The following is a 14,755-nucleotide window of genomic DNA, read 5'->3' on the forward strand; positions in this document are numbered from 1 at the left end:
AACTGTGGTGGAGGGTGTTGTCTTGTTTCTTTGTGGTGAGGATCAGGCATAGACAGCTATTGCCAGACTGCCCTTGTCCCATGGTGAACACGGTGAACTTGATGCTTGGGTGTTGCTGGTTGAGGTATCTGTATAACATTTTGGGGGCTGATGGGTAGAGTCGGGCCACATCATCAGTTCCAATGAGCTCTTGTGGGAATTTGGAGAGGCAAAAACTGTGTAAGAATATTCAATATTAAGGCATCACTGCTGGTTTAATTTGTTTAGCACCCAATCGTTTACTCTCAAGAGGGAGCAAAGAAGTGCTGTGAGTAAAATGTAAACACTGTTACTGCAACTTAAATTGTAGAAATATTGTAAATAAATGTCTATACATGTATTTACACGGTTTTGCATGTACAGTACAACAACCAAGGGGCTAGAAATGGTTTTACTTTATCCCCACTTTCAAAAAATGTGACTCCCCCACACAAGGGGGGGGGAAGACAGTAATTAATTTTTAAATAACTATTTTACTGTTATTATGTATTTTAGTATAAAAGCTATGAATGAGCAGAGAAAAGCAAATAATTTAGTCAAAATTAACTTATTACATTTTTTCTGCCCCCCCCCCACTTTCTTACAAATATGACTCCGCCCACTAAAGGGGCAGAAATCAAGACAGTTATTAATTTTTAAATAGTTATTGAACTGTCATCATGTATTTTAGTCTAAAAGAAAGAGCAGAGAAAAGTAAATTTAGTCAAAATTAACATTACATTTTTACCCCCCTTCTTTCTTAAAAATATGACTCCGCCCACAAAATGGGCAGAATTCTAGACAGTTATTAATTTTAAAATAATTATTGAACTGTTATCATGTATTTTAGTCTAAAAAAATTAGCAGAAATGTTTTTCAAATAGTCAAAACTGACATATTAAATTTGTTACCCCCACTTTCTTAAAACGTAGCCCCACCCCTAAAATGGGTGAGATCCAAGATGGGTCCAAGTCTTAAAATGATCTTTAGGGTGTATATAACAACTGTAGGAAGTTTATGCTTTTACCACAAAGTGCACAATTTGTCCACATATGGGCCTTAGCAGCTGGACTACAAGATCGAGCAATCGTTCTGTCCACCCCGTCCATCCTTGACCATCGTCACTGATGCGTCTCTGTACAACTGGGGGGCGACCCTTCACCCTCGCCAGATAGCAGGGGTGTGGGGCCCGGAACATCTCTCAACCCTGGAAATGCTGGGCACTTCCTGGCGCAGATAATGGGGCAAGCCACGCTGGTGCGCTCCGACACTGCTACAGTCGTGGTGTATATCAACCACCAGGGTGCCACCAAAAATGACTCTAGAATTGTCGGACTTTGATCCTGTGATAATGTTGTAATGTATCTGTTTTTATTTACAATACACAACATCAACATCGTATGGCAATAGATCATTCTCTCATTCTTCATTAAGGTAATGGCTGGTCGTCCTCTTTTCTCTTAGCTGCGAGTGGGTTAGGTTGTTGTAAATCTGTCTACAGCATTTTCTGAACAGTTTTAGAAGATAAAATAAAAATCGTTTGCTTTATTGAGTCTAATTATGAGTAGCTCAAAGAAATTGGGGAGGGCTGCGACTGTCGGTACTGGGGGGAAGTCCGTTCCCCCTGGACAGTCTGAGCTCTTGGAGGGCTGCGCTGGTGACACTTCGTCGCCTGGTTCGCAGCTCTTCGACTGGCCCCCGCAGCCTCAGTCGGCTGCGTCAGCTGGGGGACCCACTGACCAAGGAGGGAGCCTTCCCGCTCCCCCTCTTTGGTCAGCGTTTGTGGGTCCACCCAATCTAAGGTCAAGCGCCCCGGCAAGTCCAAGAAAACTAGTGCCGGGGCAGCGACCAAGAGTGGCAGGGAACTCCAATCCGGAGCACACCCTGCTCTCTCTCGACACCGCCTCGGGGACATTAAAGCCGGAGGGCATCCCCCTCCACACCGTTCAGCATACCCGGCCCTCGCCGGGTCGCTGATGGGCTTTTGCGAGGCCATCCTACCCGACCGACACCCACCCATGCTATAGGCTGTGGTGTGCTTGAGATGGGGAGAAGGATTGGTGATGTTGAGCCGGGTACCTGGGATTCCCCTGGCATACCCCACTCACAGGGCCGCCCTCCTCTTCGGGGTTTACCCATTGCTCCCAGTCACTCAGGTTTCCTCCGAGAGGGCCTCAGATTCAACCCGGACGGATCTTGGCACAAGGGGCAGTAGACCGAGGAATACCGTCACGCCCAACATTCACCGTCAAGCTCTGACGGGTCCTCATCTGGGCTCCCAGAGGGGCAAGCATCGTCGGGGTAAGGAGTTGTTCCCTCGGGACATTACGAGCCCTGGGAGGGCTGTGCCGTGATTGCAAGGAGGGGGAGACTTCCGTTCTCCTTCTTTGGTCAGTTGCGTGGGTCTACCAAATCGAAGGTTAAACGCCCCAGCAAGACAAAGAAAGCTTGTGCTGGGGCGATAACTAGGAGAAGTAGGGCTAGGGGTGGCTCCAATCTGGAGCGCTCCGTGCCCTCTCTTGACCCGTTTTGCCCAACCACATAATGAAGAGCTTTAGTGCTGTGTAGATGGGATAGATTTTTCTTGAGGTCGCTGCAGCCGGAGGGCATCCCCCTCCTCACGGCTTGGCATACCCGGCCCTCGCAGAGCATATTCCACACTCGCATGACCGCACACGTGACTTGTCAGGTGGAGACGCGGACATGCAGTACCGTTCAGACATGCAGTATCGTACGGACTCGTGCTCAGGCATTGGGTTTCACGAGTACGTGATCGATTGCCCATGATCGATTGGCCGCGCATGAGTGCGCGCGAGTCTGCAAGTGGCAGCTCGCATGGGCCGGCGTGACTGCACACTCCGATCCGATCCACTGGAAAAGGGGGGTTCCTCTGATGATTCTTTTGGGTCTGAGGACACTGGATATGCACAGACTTTCTAATTTTGAAACCCAGCTGAGACTTGTCCAGCGGAACATGATTAGGGTGCTCAACTTTCCGACTGAGGTGGATATTGATGCAGCCTCTGCCCGCCAGTCCTTCAAGAGGCGAACAGCTCCAGATGAACCAAGGCAAGCAACCTTTCCAACCATGCCCCTTGACTCAGTTTGCACCGATGAAATGACAGCTATTGCCGAGGCCACCAAGTGGAAACCAGTGAAATCCCGCGAGACGGCTTACTACCATGTCCCTCAGGCAGACTTTGAAATTTTTTCTCAGTCCCATCGATCTTTGATTCCATCAAGGACAAGCCAGTGGCCGATGGGGCAGCCTCGGCCCACAAGGGAGTCTTCACAGACAAGGTCCGAGCCAGAATGGAAGACTCCAAGCGTAAGATCGATCTCGGATCGATCTTGCCTTGGGATTCGGGCATCCTCGTTCCTGCTCGTGTTGGTTGAGTATTTGGTCAGTGGCTGTGTGGAGGATTCAATCATTCCACCAAACATATTTACAGCAGGTTTCAACTGCATGGAAGTTTACCTTTACTCCCCATAGGCCAGTTCACTCGTGTCTCGAGTTAACATATTAACATATGTACGATGAGAAATTAGCAATGGTATTTTGATGATGACGTTATGGATCAACTAACACTAATTCTCAAGTTTGGAATTTCAAAAATTCATTTCAGAATATCCACACAGTTTTTTATAATTTAATCTTTGTGTCATTTGTTTAGGTTTGATGCAATTGTAACCCAATTTGACCTTGCTTCCTAGAAAATGTTTTATGACAAGAATTGTTTCTAATTTTAAAAGTAATAATCGTGCAGATATGTTTTCATTTATTTTCATACAACTTACAGATCTTAAGACCCTCTGCAGCAGGTTCAGGTTTACCAGAGTTGATTGGCTTTCTGAATGGCACACTTGTGAGACATATCTTCAATGTGAAAACACTTGCCGTGAAGTTTGTTTCCTGCATTTGTGCTGTTGCAAGTGGCTTGCCGGTTGGACCAGAAGGACCAATGATTCACATGGGGTAAGACTTTGTCCACTTCGTAAAATTTGTACAATTGCTTTATTCACTGGGTCGCACTCGCTTGCTTTTCACATGCATACATGTACCACATGTGTCCCTGGCTGTGTCCCCGACTTTCCTCAGGGCGGCCTCCCGTGCTTGGTTAGCTGTGCACCAGCCTCCCCTCATAGCCACAATCACGCGCCTACCGCTCACGAGCTTACATGTGTGTTGCAGGGCAGGATGGACGGTCGTACACTGGCACCATCCCCGCCGGGGATTAGCCTTTGGAGTCACTCGTATCCGATCCAGGATCAGATCACCATGGTTTGCCAAAGGGTGACATGCCTTCGCAGAACTGTCCCGTTTTTTCCGCCAGGGATGCCCGTTTTCCGGCTTTTGCCGGAATTCCAGCTTTTTCAAATTTTCCCCGATTTTTTCCGGCGCTCTACATGTATGTTTCATCTGGCCGGGGAAAAAAAAAAGGGAAAAAAAGGAAAAAAACTTTTCCTGCGCTCTGTATTTCATCTGGCCGGAAAAAATGTATTTTATTGAAAGCAGATTTCCGGCGTTCCGTTTTTCATCTGGCCGGAGAATATATAATTTTTGAAAAAAGATTTCCGGCGCTCCCTATTTCATCTGGCTGGAGGAAATATATTTTATTTAAAACATATTTCCGGCGCCCCGTTATTCATCTGGCCGGAGAAAATATATAAAATAATATGTGCCGTCAACTCGCTGTCAACTCAACCACTAGGCAGGTGGCAGGTATGAACTAGTCTTGACCCAAAGCCTAAGCGATCTACTAACATAAAGTGCAGTACATACTACACATGTAGTACTAAATCATTCACACCACCTTGGGGCAAGACTATTCCAAATGCAGGAAAGTGCCTTCTGTTGTCAATTTTGAAAATGTGAAAATGCAAGATGGCGACCGACGGCTTTGTAGCTTAGAGATATTTTTTTCACAAACAAAAAAACTAAATCCTTATAATCGAAGTTCATCCTAAAACTTTTCAAATTCTCTTTCAGCTTATACTTTGTAGTTTTATGCATCTTTTGTGGATATTAAATTTATTTTGGAGGAGTTGATGGCAAGTTGACGGCACCAAGTGAGTTGGCAGTAAGTTGTTGGACCCTCCCAATAATGTGTGTTGCTGACACCGTTCGAAAATTGTTTATTGCAAAAGAAGTTTTTATACAACCGATCCTCACATTACGAACACATAAAAATAATGGTTGTTGACCCCAAAAAAGTATTATCAAGGGCAGAAGTTAGAGGGTAAGATCGTCCAAAAATGGAAAAAAAAAAAGGGAAAAAAAAAATCTCAATATTTTATTTGTTTTGACATTTTTCTTCTACAATTTGAAATTGCTTAAAACTTGTGACAAATAAAAACGGAATATTCGAGACCAAAATTTGACTTTGCCTGACATTTATTGCAAGGGGGGGGGGGGTCAGAGTTTCCTTTTTCTTTATGTTTTATAAAAAAATGCTGTTATGTTGTTTTTAGTTTTTTGGTCGGGGGGGGGGGGGGCAGTGACCCCTTTTCCTTCAAAAAAATGTTCAGGCTCTAAAGGAAAGAGCCACTGGCATCCAGGTCTCTGAGTTTTGAAGACCCTAAAAATCAGGACTGTCCCGATTTCTGAACTTTCCCGATTTTATGTTTAAAAAGTTACAAAATTAAAGGCAGTGGACACTATTGGTAAGTGTCAAAGACTAGCCTTCACAGTTGGTATATCTCAACATATGCATAAAATAACAAACATGTGAAAATTTTAGCTCAATCGGTCATCGAAGTTGCGAGATAATAATGAAAGAAAAAGTAACCCTTGTCACACAAAGTTGTGTGCTTTTAGATGGTTGATTTCGAGACCTCAAGTTCTAAATGTGAGGTCCCGAAATCAAATTCGTGGAAAATTACTTCTATCTCGATAACTATGGCACTTCAGAGGGAGCCGTTTCTCACAACGTTTTATACCATCAACCTCTCCCCATCACTCGTCACCAAGAAAGGTTTTATGCCAATAATTATTTTGAGTAATTACCAATAGTGTCCACTGCCTTTAATGGTAAACAACTGAAAACAAGTCTAGTTGTATCTGTGAGTAAAACAATGGTTCCTTGTCGCAATAAATGAGGGGTACGGTGGTGAAATCCATGTTTTAAAGCTCGTAAAATGGTTTGACAAGTCTTGATTTGCGCTATATTTAATGTGGCTGCGATCGCCCTGGGAATATATTAACGCATGCACCGGTCCTCTTGCCGTCACCTCTCCGTCTACTCCTTTGAGCCTTCAACTTGCCGTAAACTCTACCACTACGCAGATGGACTAGTCTTGGACTAGACTAATTTCGACAAAAGGCGCCAGCTTTCAAGTAACATAAATCATGTAAAGTGCAGTACATACTTTCACATGCAGTACCGATAATTTACGCCTTGGGCCAAGACTATTCCAAATGCAGGAAAGTGCCTCTGTTTGTCGATGTTGCACAAGCCCTCTGAAAATGCAAGGAGGCGGCCGAAGGCTTTGGAGATGATCTTTTCACAAGAAAACAACTAAATTCTTATCACCGAAATGTTACCTTAAACTTTTTGAATTCTCTTTAAGCTAATACTATATAGTTTTATGTATCTTTTGTGGATTTTGAATTTATTTTGGGTGGAGTTCACGGCGAGTTGACGGCACCAAGTTGGCGGTAAGTAATTGGACCCTATTTCTCAATGTGCGTTGCTGACCGAGCCCGTTAAACCACAAACATTTTATTGCAAAAGAATTTTTTTATACAACCGATCCTTAAATTACAAAGCCATGAAAAGTGTTGTTGACCCCAAAAAAGTACTATCAAGGGCAGAAATAAGAGGGCAAGATCATCTGAAAGAAAAAAAACTTTTTCCCCCATTTTTGTTTTGTTTTAATAAATTGTTTGCATAGTGTCACAAGTGGGTTAGTAAATCAATAATTGAAGGCTACCAAAAGTTTGAGCCCCAAAATAGTAAAGTATACAGTTTCCGATGTTCACTTCCCGCTACAAAAAAAAATACTGATAACTGACTCTCTATCAGAGTTTTCCCGGGTCAGAGTCAAGAAGACCAAACAAAAGCGTTCAGTTTCCTCTCTTGATGATTCTTCAGCTACATTGAGGATCAAAAAGAAGAAGAAAGAACAGGATACCATATCCCCGGCAGCCTTTATGAAGGCGTTTGATTCAATCACCGCTTCATTGGCGACCATCGCCCAACAGCAATTGGGGACGGCACCCACCTCACAGCGGGCTCCCCCACCATCCACCTTCCCGGACCCAGACCCGGGATTGATTGTTCAGGGGCCTATCAGAGCAGCTCCAGTCGATACCGGATCTCTACACTCGTCCGAGGTAATCGATAGTGGGTCGGAGGTGCCTCGCAATAGAGAGGTTCTCCTACGGCCATCTCACTGCACCCCTCAACTACCCTCGAAGCACCCGACGGGGAGGAGCCTGATGAGGAGCCCGAGGGGGAAAGTAGCTCACGTGAGTCACGTGCACGTTCCGAGGAAGACGAGCCCAAAGAACCGACCAGTTTCTCATCATTTGAAACTCAGCTTCGACTGGTGCAAGGGGACATGGTACATGTCCTCAAGCTACCGACCAACGATTTCCCAGAGGATTCATCGGATCGTTGCTCCTTTAAGACACGAACTGGAGGGGAAGAAACACGAGGGTAAGAGACACGCCAGTTTTGGCGAACAGGGAAAAACGCCTGGCTCTAGAGAAGGAGATATCCTCCCTACTAAAAAAGCAGGCAGTGCGTCTGGTGGCGGACTCGGAACAGTTCCAGGGGTTCCTCTTGACGTTCTTTCTAACGCCAAAAGAGGGAACTGCCGAATGGGGACCTATAATCAATCTGAAACCACTCAATCGGTTCATCAGACTGAGGCGCTTCTGGATGGAAACACTAAAAGTGATCCTGGAATCGCTACCCAAGGCGGTATGGGCAGCGTCAATCGACCTCAAAGACACATACCAATCTTTTTTGAGCACTCCCGATACCTCCGATTCAGATATCAGGGGCGCAATTCCCGGCCCTCCCATTTGGACTCTCATCGTCACCAAGGGCATTCACAAGAGTCACACGATCAATCGCAGCCTATCTGCATCGTCAGAATACTGTATCATGATCTATATGTACCTGGACGACTGGCTGATTGTCGGCAGATCGGAAGAGGAAACAGCCCGATAGCTGCAGACCACCTGCGAGGTGACAAGGGCCGTAGGCTTCATTAAAAACAAAGAAAAATCCAGTTTTATACCAACCCAACCAACCCAGTCTCCGACCTTCCTAGGAGCGGTTGTCGACCTCCGGAACGGCGTGGCCTTTTCCACGCACAGCGCATCACAGCTCAAAAGAAACAAACTCAAGAAATAATTTGTTAAAACAAACTCTCTGTCACTGGTTCCAGTTGAATGAGCTGAAACAATGAAAAACAAGAACTCCTGATTGCAATGATGTACTGCCGAAAAACTTAAGTCAAACATTGCCTCTTCTGTAGATTCATATGAACAGAGATAACTCAAAAAATAATTCAAAGGTTTCAGTTGAATGAGCTAAAACAATGAAAAACATTAAATGGTCTAAACTCATTATTGCAATGATGTACTGACTTGAAACTTACGTCAATATTGCTTCTTACATGTAGATTCATATGAAAAGATAAAACTCAATGAACTAATCTTAAGTCAATATTGCTTCTTACATGTAGATTCATATGAAAAGATAAAACTCAATGAATTAATCACAGGTTTTCAGTTGAATGAGCTAAAACAATGAAACACATTAAATGGCCATAACTCCTTATTGCAATGATGTACTGACTTGAAACTTAAGTCAAATATTGCTTCTTACTGTACATGTACATGTAGATTCATATGAAAACAGATAACTCAAAGAATTAATCACAGGTTTCAGTTGAATGGGCTAAAATAATGAAAAACATTAAATGGTCATAACTCCTTATTGCAATGATGTACTGACTTGAAACTTAAGTCAAAAATTGCTTCTTACAAGTAGATTTATATGAAAAGATAAAACTCAACTAATTAATCACAGGTTTCAGTTGAATGAGCTAAAACATAAACTGACTTCAAACTATATTGCTTTTTACATATAGATTCATAAGAAAAGATTAACCTCTCTTTGTGCATCACTGGTTCCAGTGAGCTGAAACAATGAAAACCTTGCATGGTCATAACTCCTTATTGCAATGATGTTCTGACTTGAAACTTAAGTCAAATATTGCTTCTTACATGTACATTTATATGAAGAGACTTGATCACTGGTTTCAGTTGAATGAGCTAAAACTATCAACAAATTGAATAGGCATAACTCCTTACTTCCATGATGTACTGACTTGAAACCTAAATCAAATATTAATTTTTACATAAAGATGCATATGAAACGATAAAACTCAGAGTGCATCACTTAAGAGTGCAAAATGTTAATCAAATATTGCTACTTACATGTATATAATATGAAAAGATAAAACTCAAAGATCACTGGTTCCAGTTGAATGAGCTAAAGCAATGAAAATCTTAAAAGTCATAATTTCATACCTGTCAACGTCTCCACCCCTTTGACCATCAGTTGATCAAATGATTGGTTTTTCTTTCAATCATTGGTTCTATCTGGGCTTGGCCTCAGACTGTCTGGTCTTGGTCTTGGACTCAGACTGGTGATCGGCAGCTCGCCATGGCAGCTTTGCTGTTCTAGTTTATATATTTATTTATCTCTTCATAGAACCGTGCCTGTTATAAGAATCAAACTAACTGGTGAAAAGTTGAACACAAAAGGTTGTAGCATTTTTGAGACGTTGCCGAAAATCTGGTTTGGTTCAAATGTCTCCATGCAGGAAGAATGCTTCTCTATTTTTGGGGGAAAAAAGTGACATATTTTTCCATAACTTCTCAAAATACATTATGTATTCCTTACTTTATGTTATTTTCTCAACAACAAAAATGTACTTAGGTTCTTGTACTTTGTAACTGTAGGGTACATGTAGGTTCTTATACTTTTTCCAAACATTCAGTTCCTGGAATCTCTAATCCTATGCTTGAAAGGCCATTTTTGTACAAGATCTTGATCCCTGCTTCACACTTTTGAGCAAATAAAATGCATTGTTGAGGATTTTTATTTTATTTTCAGCTACAGGTGGCCTCCAATGTTCGTCAAGTACTGAACTTAAAGCAACGTTAATGAATAATGATGAGAAAAGGGTCAACAAATTATCAATAGTCCTAACTGCAAGATATGGATGACCATTCAAAGATGGTCTTGGTCGCAGACTGTTGGTCTAGGTCTTGGACTCAGACGGCCTAGGGCTTGGCATCAGACTGTCTGGTCTTGGTCTTGGTCTCAGACGGCCTTGGGCTTGGCCTCAGACTGTCTGTCTTGGTCTTGGACTCAGACGGCCTTGGGCTTGGCCTCAGACTGTCTGGTCTTGGTCTTGGACTCAGACGACCTTGGGCTTGGCCTCAGACTGTCTGGTCTTGGTCTTGGACTCAGACGGCCTTGGGCTTGGCCTCAGACTGTCTGGTCTTGGTCTTGGACTCAGACGGCCTTGGGCTTGGCCTCAGACTGTCTGGTCTTGGTCTTGGACTCAGACGACCTTGGGCTTGGCCTCAGACTGTCTGGTCTTGGTCTTGGACTCAGACGGCCTTGGGCTTGGCCTCAGACTGTCTGGTCTTGGTCTTGGACTCAGACGGCCTTGGGCTTGGCCTCAGACTGTCTGGTCTTGGTCTTGGACTCAGACGGCCTTGGGCTTGGCCTCAGACTGTCTGGTCTTGGTCTTGGACTCAGACGGCCTTGGGCTTGGCCTCAGACTGTCTGGTCTTGGTCTTGGACTCAGACGGCCTTGGGCTTGGTCTCGGACTGCCTGGTCTTGACTACAACACTGCTCAATAACGACACAATGTTATATTAAAGTCTGGGAAGTGCTCCATGAAATTTGGTTTAAATTTTGGCATCAACAAATTCCACAGAATCAAGAATGTTGATACATGTATGTTGATTTTGGCGTCAACAAATTCAGCAGAACCGAGAATGTCGACATAGAGTAGAGCTATCCCCAAAGTTAAACAAAATATTTTGCAGAAAAATTAAAAAATATTAGAACCTTCTTTACAGACATAAAGAACCTTCTTTATGTCTGTGGTGCAGCCATTTGGTTCATAGCGCCCTCTTGAGCCTCAAGTTGAGGGTATTCGTTAGAATTTTGCGTAACAAAACTACACAGCTCACTTGACGCGAACGCGTACGGTTCGATATCTGTATGCGTATTCGTATCCGCAACTCTGCGAAACCTCTCTATTAACACTATACATTTAGACACCTCAATTGGGTAGGAAACTCTAAAACTTGGAATTTTATCTTCGTCGCCAATGTAGTATACATGTAGAGCGCATGGCTATAGGGTGAGTTCTGGGTCCCGGCTGATAAAGGTGCGGAGGACACTAGTCTTACATACATGTATTTAGCAGCTGTCTCAAGACTGCCTCGTGGCTGGCCTGCTTGCACAGACCAGCTTGGGTGACTTTACTCTTTGTCAATCAATTCTTTATAACTTCAAGGTTTACAACATCACTACATAAGCCTTAAAAAAAATACCCCATGCACTTTGTGTGCAATTAACATTATGCAGTTTGTACTTCATTTCAGGTCCCTGATTGGTGCTGGAATGAGCCAATTCAAATCAGACACGATGAACTTTGATATTCCTTTCTTCCAGAGATTTCGCAATCCTGAAGACAGGTTAGTTAATTAGTGGCAATAAAGTGAAAATGTTAGGTTTCTCTTGTAGATCCCTCCCGCACTACATTACATGGGGAGGGATATAAGCAGGAAATGACAGGGCTTTCTCATAACAATGTCTGCAATTTTTTTGCAATACCATGTGACTCTTGCAACTAAGTAGGGTAAAGAACTGCAAAGTTTATCACATCACAACATCACAGCAAACAATACTACATGCTTTCTCTTAGCATATAAGAAACAGATCAGGCATGTTTTAGAATAGCTCCGTAACCTTTGTCTTGATCCTTTCTTTGAGTGTCACAGCTAACTCTATAAGGCAGCCACAGACGACTTCAATGCAAACTTGAATAATTGCAGAGAAGTGATGCCAGAAACAAGGGCATCAATCGGTGGGATGGGGGGGGGACATCTTTTGGAGGGTGGGGGACATAATATCAAATGTCCCCCCATCTTTTTGACCACCTTTATCATGAAGCCCAAGTATTCAGGTATTGCACTGTGTAAGACCAAACCCTGTATATCGCCATGGGCATTAATCCAGGGGTCAAAGAATGACACAACTTTTTGAAAGGTGGGGGACACTATATCAAATGTCCCCCCCCCCTCAAAATTGGGTCAAGAAATTGCACCACAGAGCATCTAAAATGCAAATTTGCCCGGCTCTTAAGCAGGCCCGGACCGCATGCCGTAAAGGCTTCTCACACGAATGCTCCATTGTTGACAGATTTCTACCCCCCCTTTGAAAGGTGGAAGGGACGTGTCCCCCCTCCCCCCCCCTTTGGAATGGTTGGGGACACATTATCAAAATGTTCCCCATGTCTTTGACCACCTTTATCATGAAACTCAAGTAGGGGGGAGGGAGAATGTTCCCCTTTTTGTGTTAAAGGGACACACCAGCTTCGTTGGGCTATTTAGGCTACAAAATACACTAAAACATGATTCTATAGGTCTTCCAGGAATGAAGAATAGTTGAATAGTTGCTAAAAGAATAGTTGCTAAAAGAAACCATCAAATTTGGCCGCTGTAACACATTTTACAAAAACGAAGGTCACATGGGTTATCTGAACCACTTTTTTGGTTTGGATAACCCACGTGACTTTCGGAGATAGTTTTACTTCCAGCCGTATAAAAATAAAGTAAAAATAAATTACTAAACCAAATTTTTTAATTTTTTGTTACAATTATTCATGAATATTTGACAAAAGTGACTGTATACAGATTGCGAATAAAAACTGTAAATAATTATGAAAAAAGGAACGTAAGATTCTCATTCAGAGAGTCCGTGCAACGGAAGCGTGTTTCACAGCGCCTCGGCATGGGAGCAATCGGAACGTAAGCCTTGGGGCATATCACGCAACGCACATGCCGTGTCTCCTGGGGGGCTGGAGGTGTAATCCCGGGCGCTATGAACTCCCAGCTTGCGGGTCTCGCCTGGAGCTTGGGAGGGGTTGGGAGCCAGACATCAAAGTACATGTTTGTTATCGTGGGTTTGTCAGTCGGTACACCTCGTGTCGATTCCGTTATTTCTTATGATCGCGACAGTCCAATGAAATGCTCTGTTTTGTTTCATGGGTCCTAATTTCTTTTTGTTAGGAGTTTTCACTTAATTAAAAAAGATTGATGATGTCAAAACGTAGGAATACCGCATTTGGTTACATTGGCAGTGTTATTGTGTGAGTAGCTTAAAAAATGTTTTATGAAGAAGAAAAAAAAGGATTAAAAAAAAACGGAGCCCCCGATCGTAAAAAGAACAGGTGAATAAGAATTTTGTATAAAAGGTTGAAACAAAAATAATGATAAAACAAAATTCCCTCAAAGCATAATTTTGTCCAAAAAAACCCATTATTTTTTAATTCTGTGAATGAAGTGTTATTTTTGAGATTGTTGAGGTATTATTTGGTTACGTTCCAAGCTACGCGGCTACTCAGCTACGCGTACTTTCTTTCAAGTTACACTATAATATCAACGCGTACGTTTTCAACCCCGAGTCAAGCTACGCTTACGTTCCTTACGCACAGCTACGTTTCCGTTCCAAGATACCAAGCTACGCTTACCTTCCAAGTAATGCTTACGTTCCAAGCTACGCTTACATTCCAAGTTTTGTTTACGTTCCTTCAAGTTACGCTATAATATTAAAAGGTACGTTTTCAAGCCCACTCAAGCTACGCTTACGTTCCATATGCAGCTACGTTTACGCTCCAAGATACCCAGCTACGCTTACCTTCCAAGATTTGCTTAGGTTCCAAGCTACGCTTACATTCCAGTTTTTGCTCACGTTCCTTCAAGTTACGCTATAATTACAAAAGGTACGCTTACAATCCTGAGTCAATATACGCTTACGTTCCATACGCAGCTACGTTTACGTTCTAAGCTACACAGCTACTCAGCTACGCTTACACTCCAAGTTTTGCTTATGTTCCTTCAAGGTACGCTATAATAACAAAAGGTACGCTTTCAACCCTGAGTCAAGTTAAGCTTACGTTCCATACGCAGCTACGTTTACGTTCCAAGATACCCAGCTACGCTTACCTTCCAAGATTTGCTTAGGTTCCAAGCTACGCTTACATTCCAGATTTTTGCTCACGTTCCTTTAAGTTACGCTATAATTACAAAAGGTACGCTTACAATCCTGAGTCAATATACGCTTACGTTCCATACGCAGCTACGTTTACGTTCTAAGCTACACAGCTACTCAGCTACGCTTACACTCCAAGTTTTGCTTATGTTCCTTCAAGGTACGCTATAATAACAAAAGGTACGCTTTCAACCCTGAGTCAAGTTAAGCTTACGTTCCTTACGCAGCTACGTTTACGTTCCCAAATACCCAGCTACGCTTACGTTCCAAGATATGCTAACGTCCAAGCTACGCAGCCACTCTGCTACGCTTATAAATACAATCCAAGATTTGTTTAGGTTCCAGTTACGCTATAATCAAAAGGTACGCTTTCAATCCTGAGTCAAGCTAGGCTTACGTTTCAAGATTTGTAGCT

At 43.1% G+C, this 14,755-nt stretch overlaps 1 protein-coding gene across 3 annotated transcripts in view; it reads left to right on the forward strand.

Moving 5' to 3' along the window:
* Positions 1 to 14,755, forward strand: part of LOC139934334 (chloride channel protein C-like) — a 191,558-nt gene that overhangs the window by 74,175 nt on the left and 102,628 nt on the right. For all 3 annotated transcript variants that reach the window (XM_071928511.1, XM_071928512.1, XM_071928513.1), the window contains 2 exons: positions 3,819 to 3,994; positions 11,670 to 11,762. In XM_071928511.1, the coding sequence (XP_071784612.1) occupies positions 3,819 to 3,994; positions 11,670 to 11,762 (269 nt within the window). The remainder of the gene's footprint in view (positions 1 to 3,818; positions 3,995 to 11,669; positions 11,763 to 14,755) is intronic.

Source organism: Asterias amurensis, chromosome 3, assembly GCF_032118995.1.
Source record: "Asterias amurensis chromosome 3, ASM3211899v1".
In the NCBI taxonomy this organism is placed as follows: Eukaryota; Metazoa; Echinodermata; class Asteroidea; order Forcipulatida; family Asteriidae; genus Asterias; species Asterias amurensis.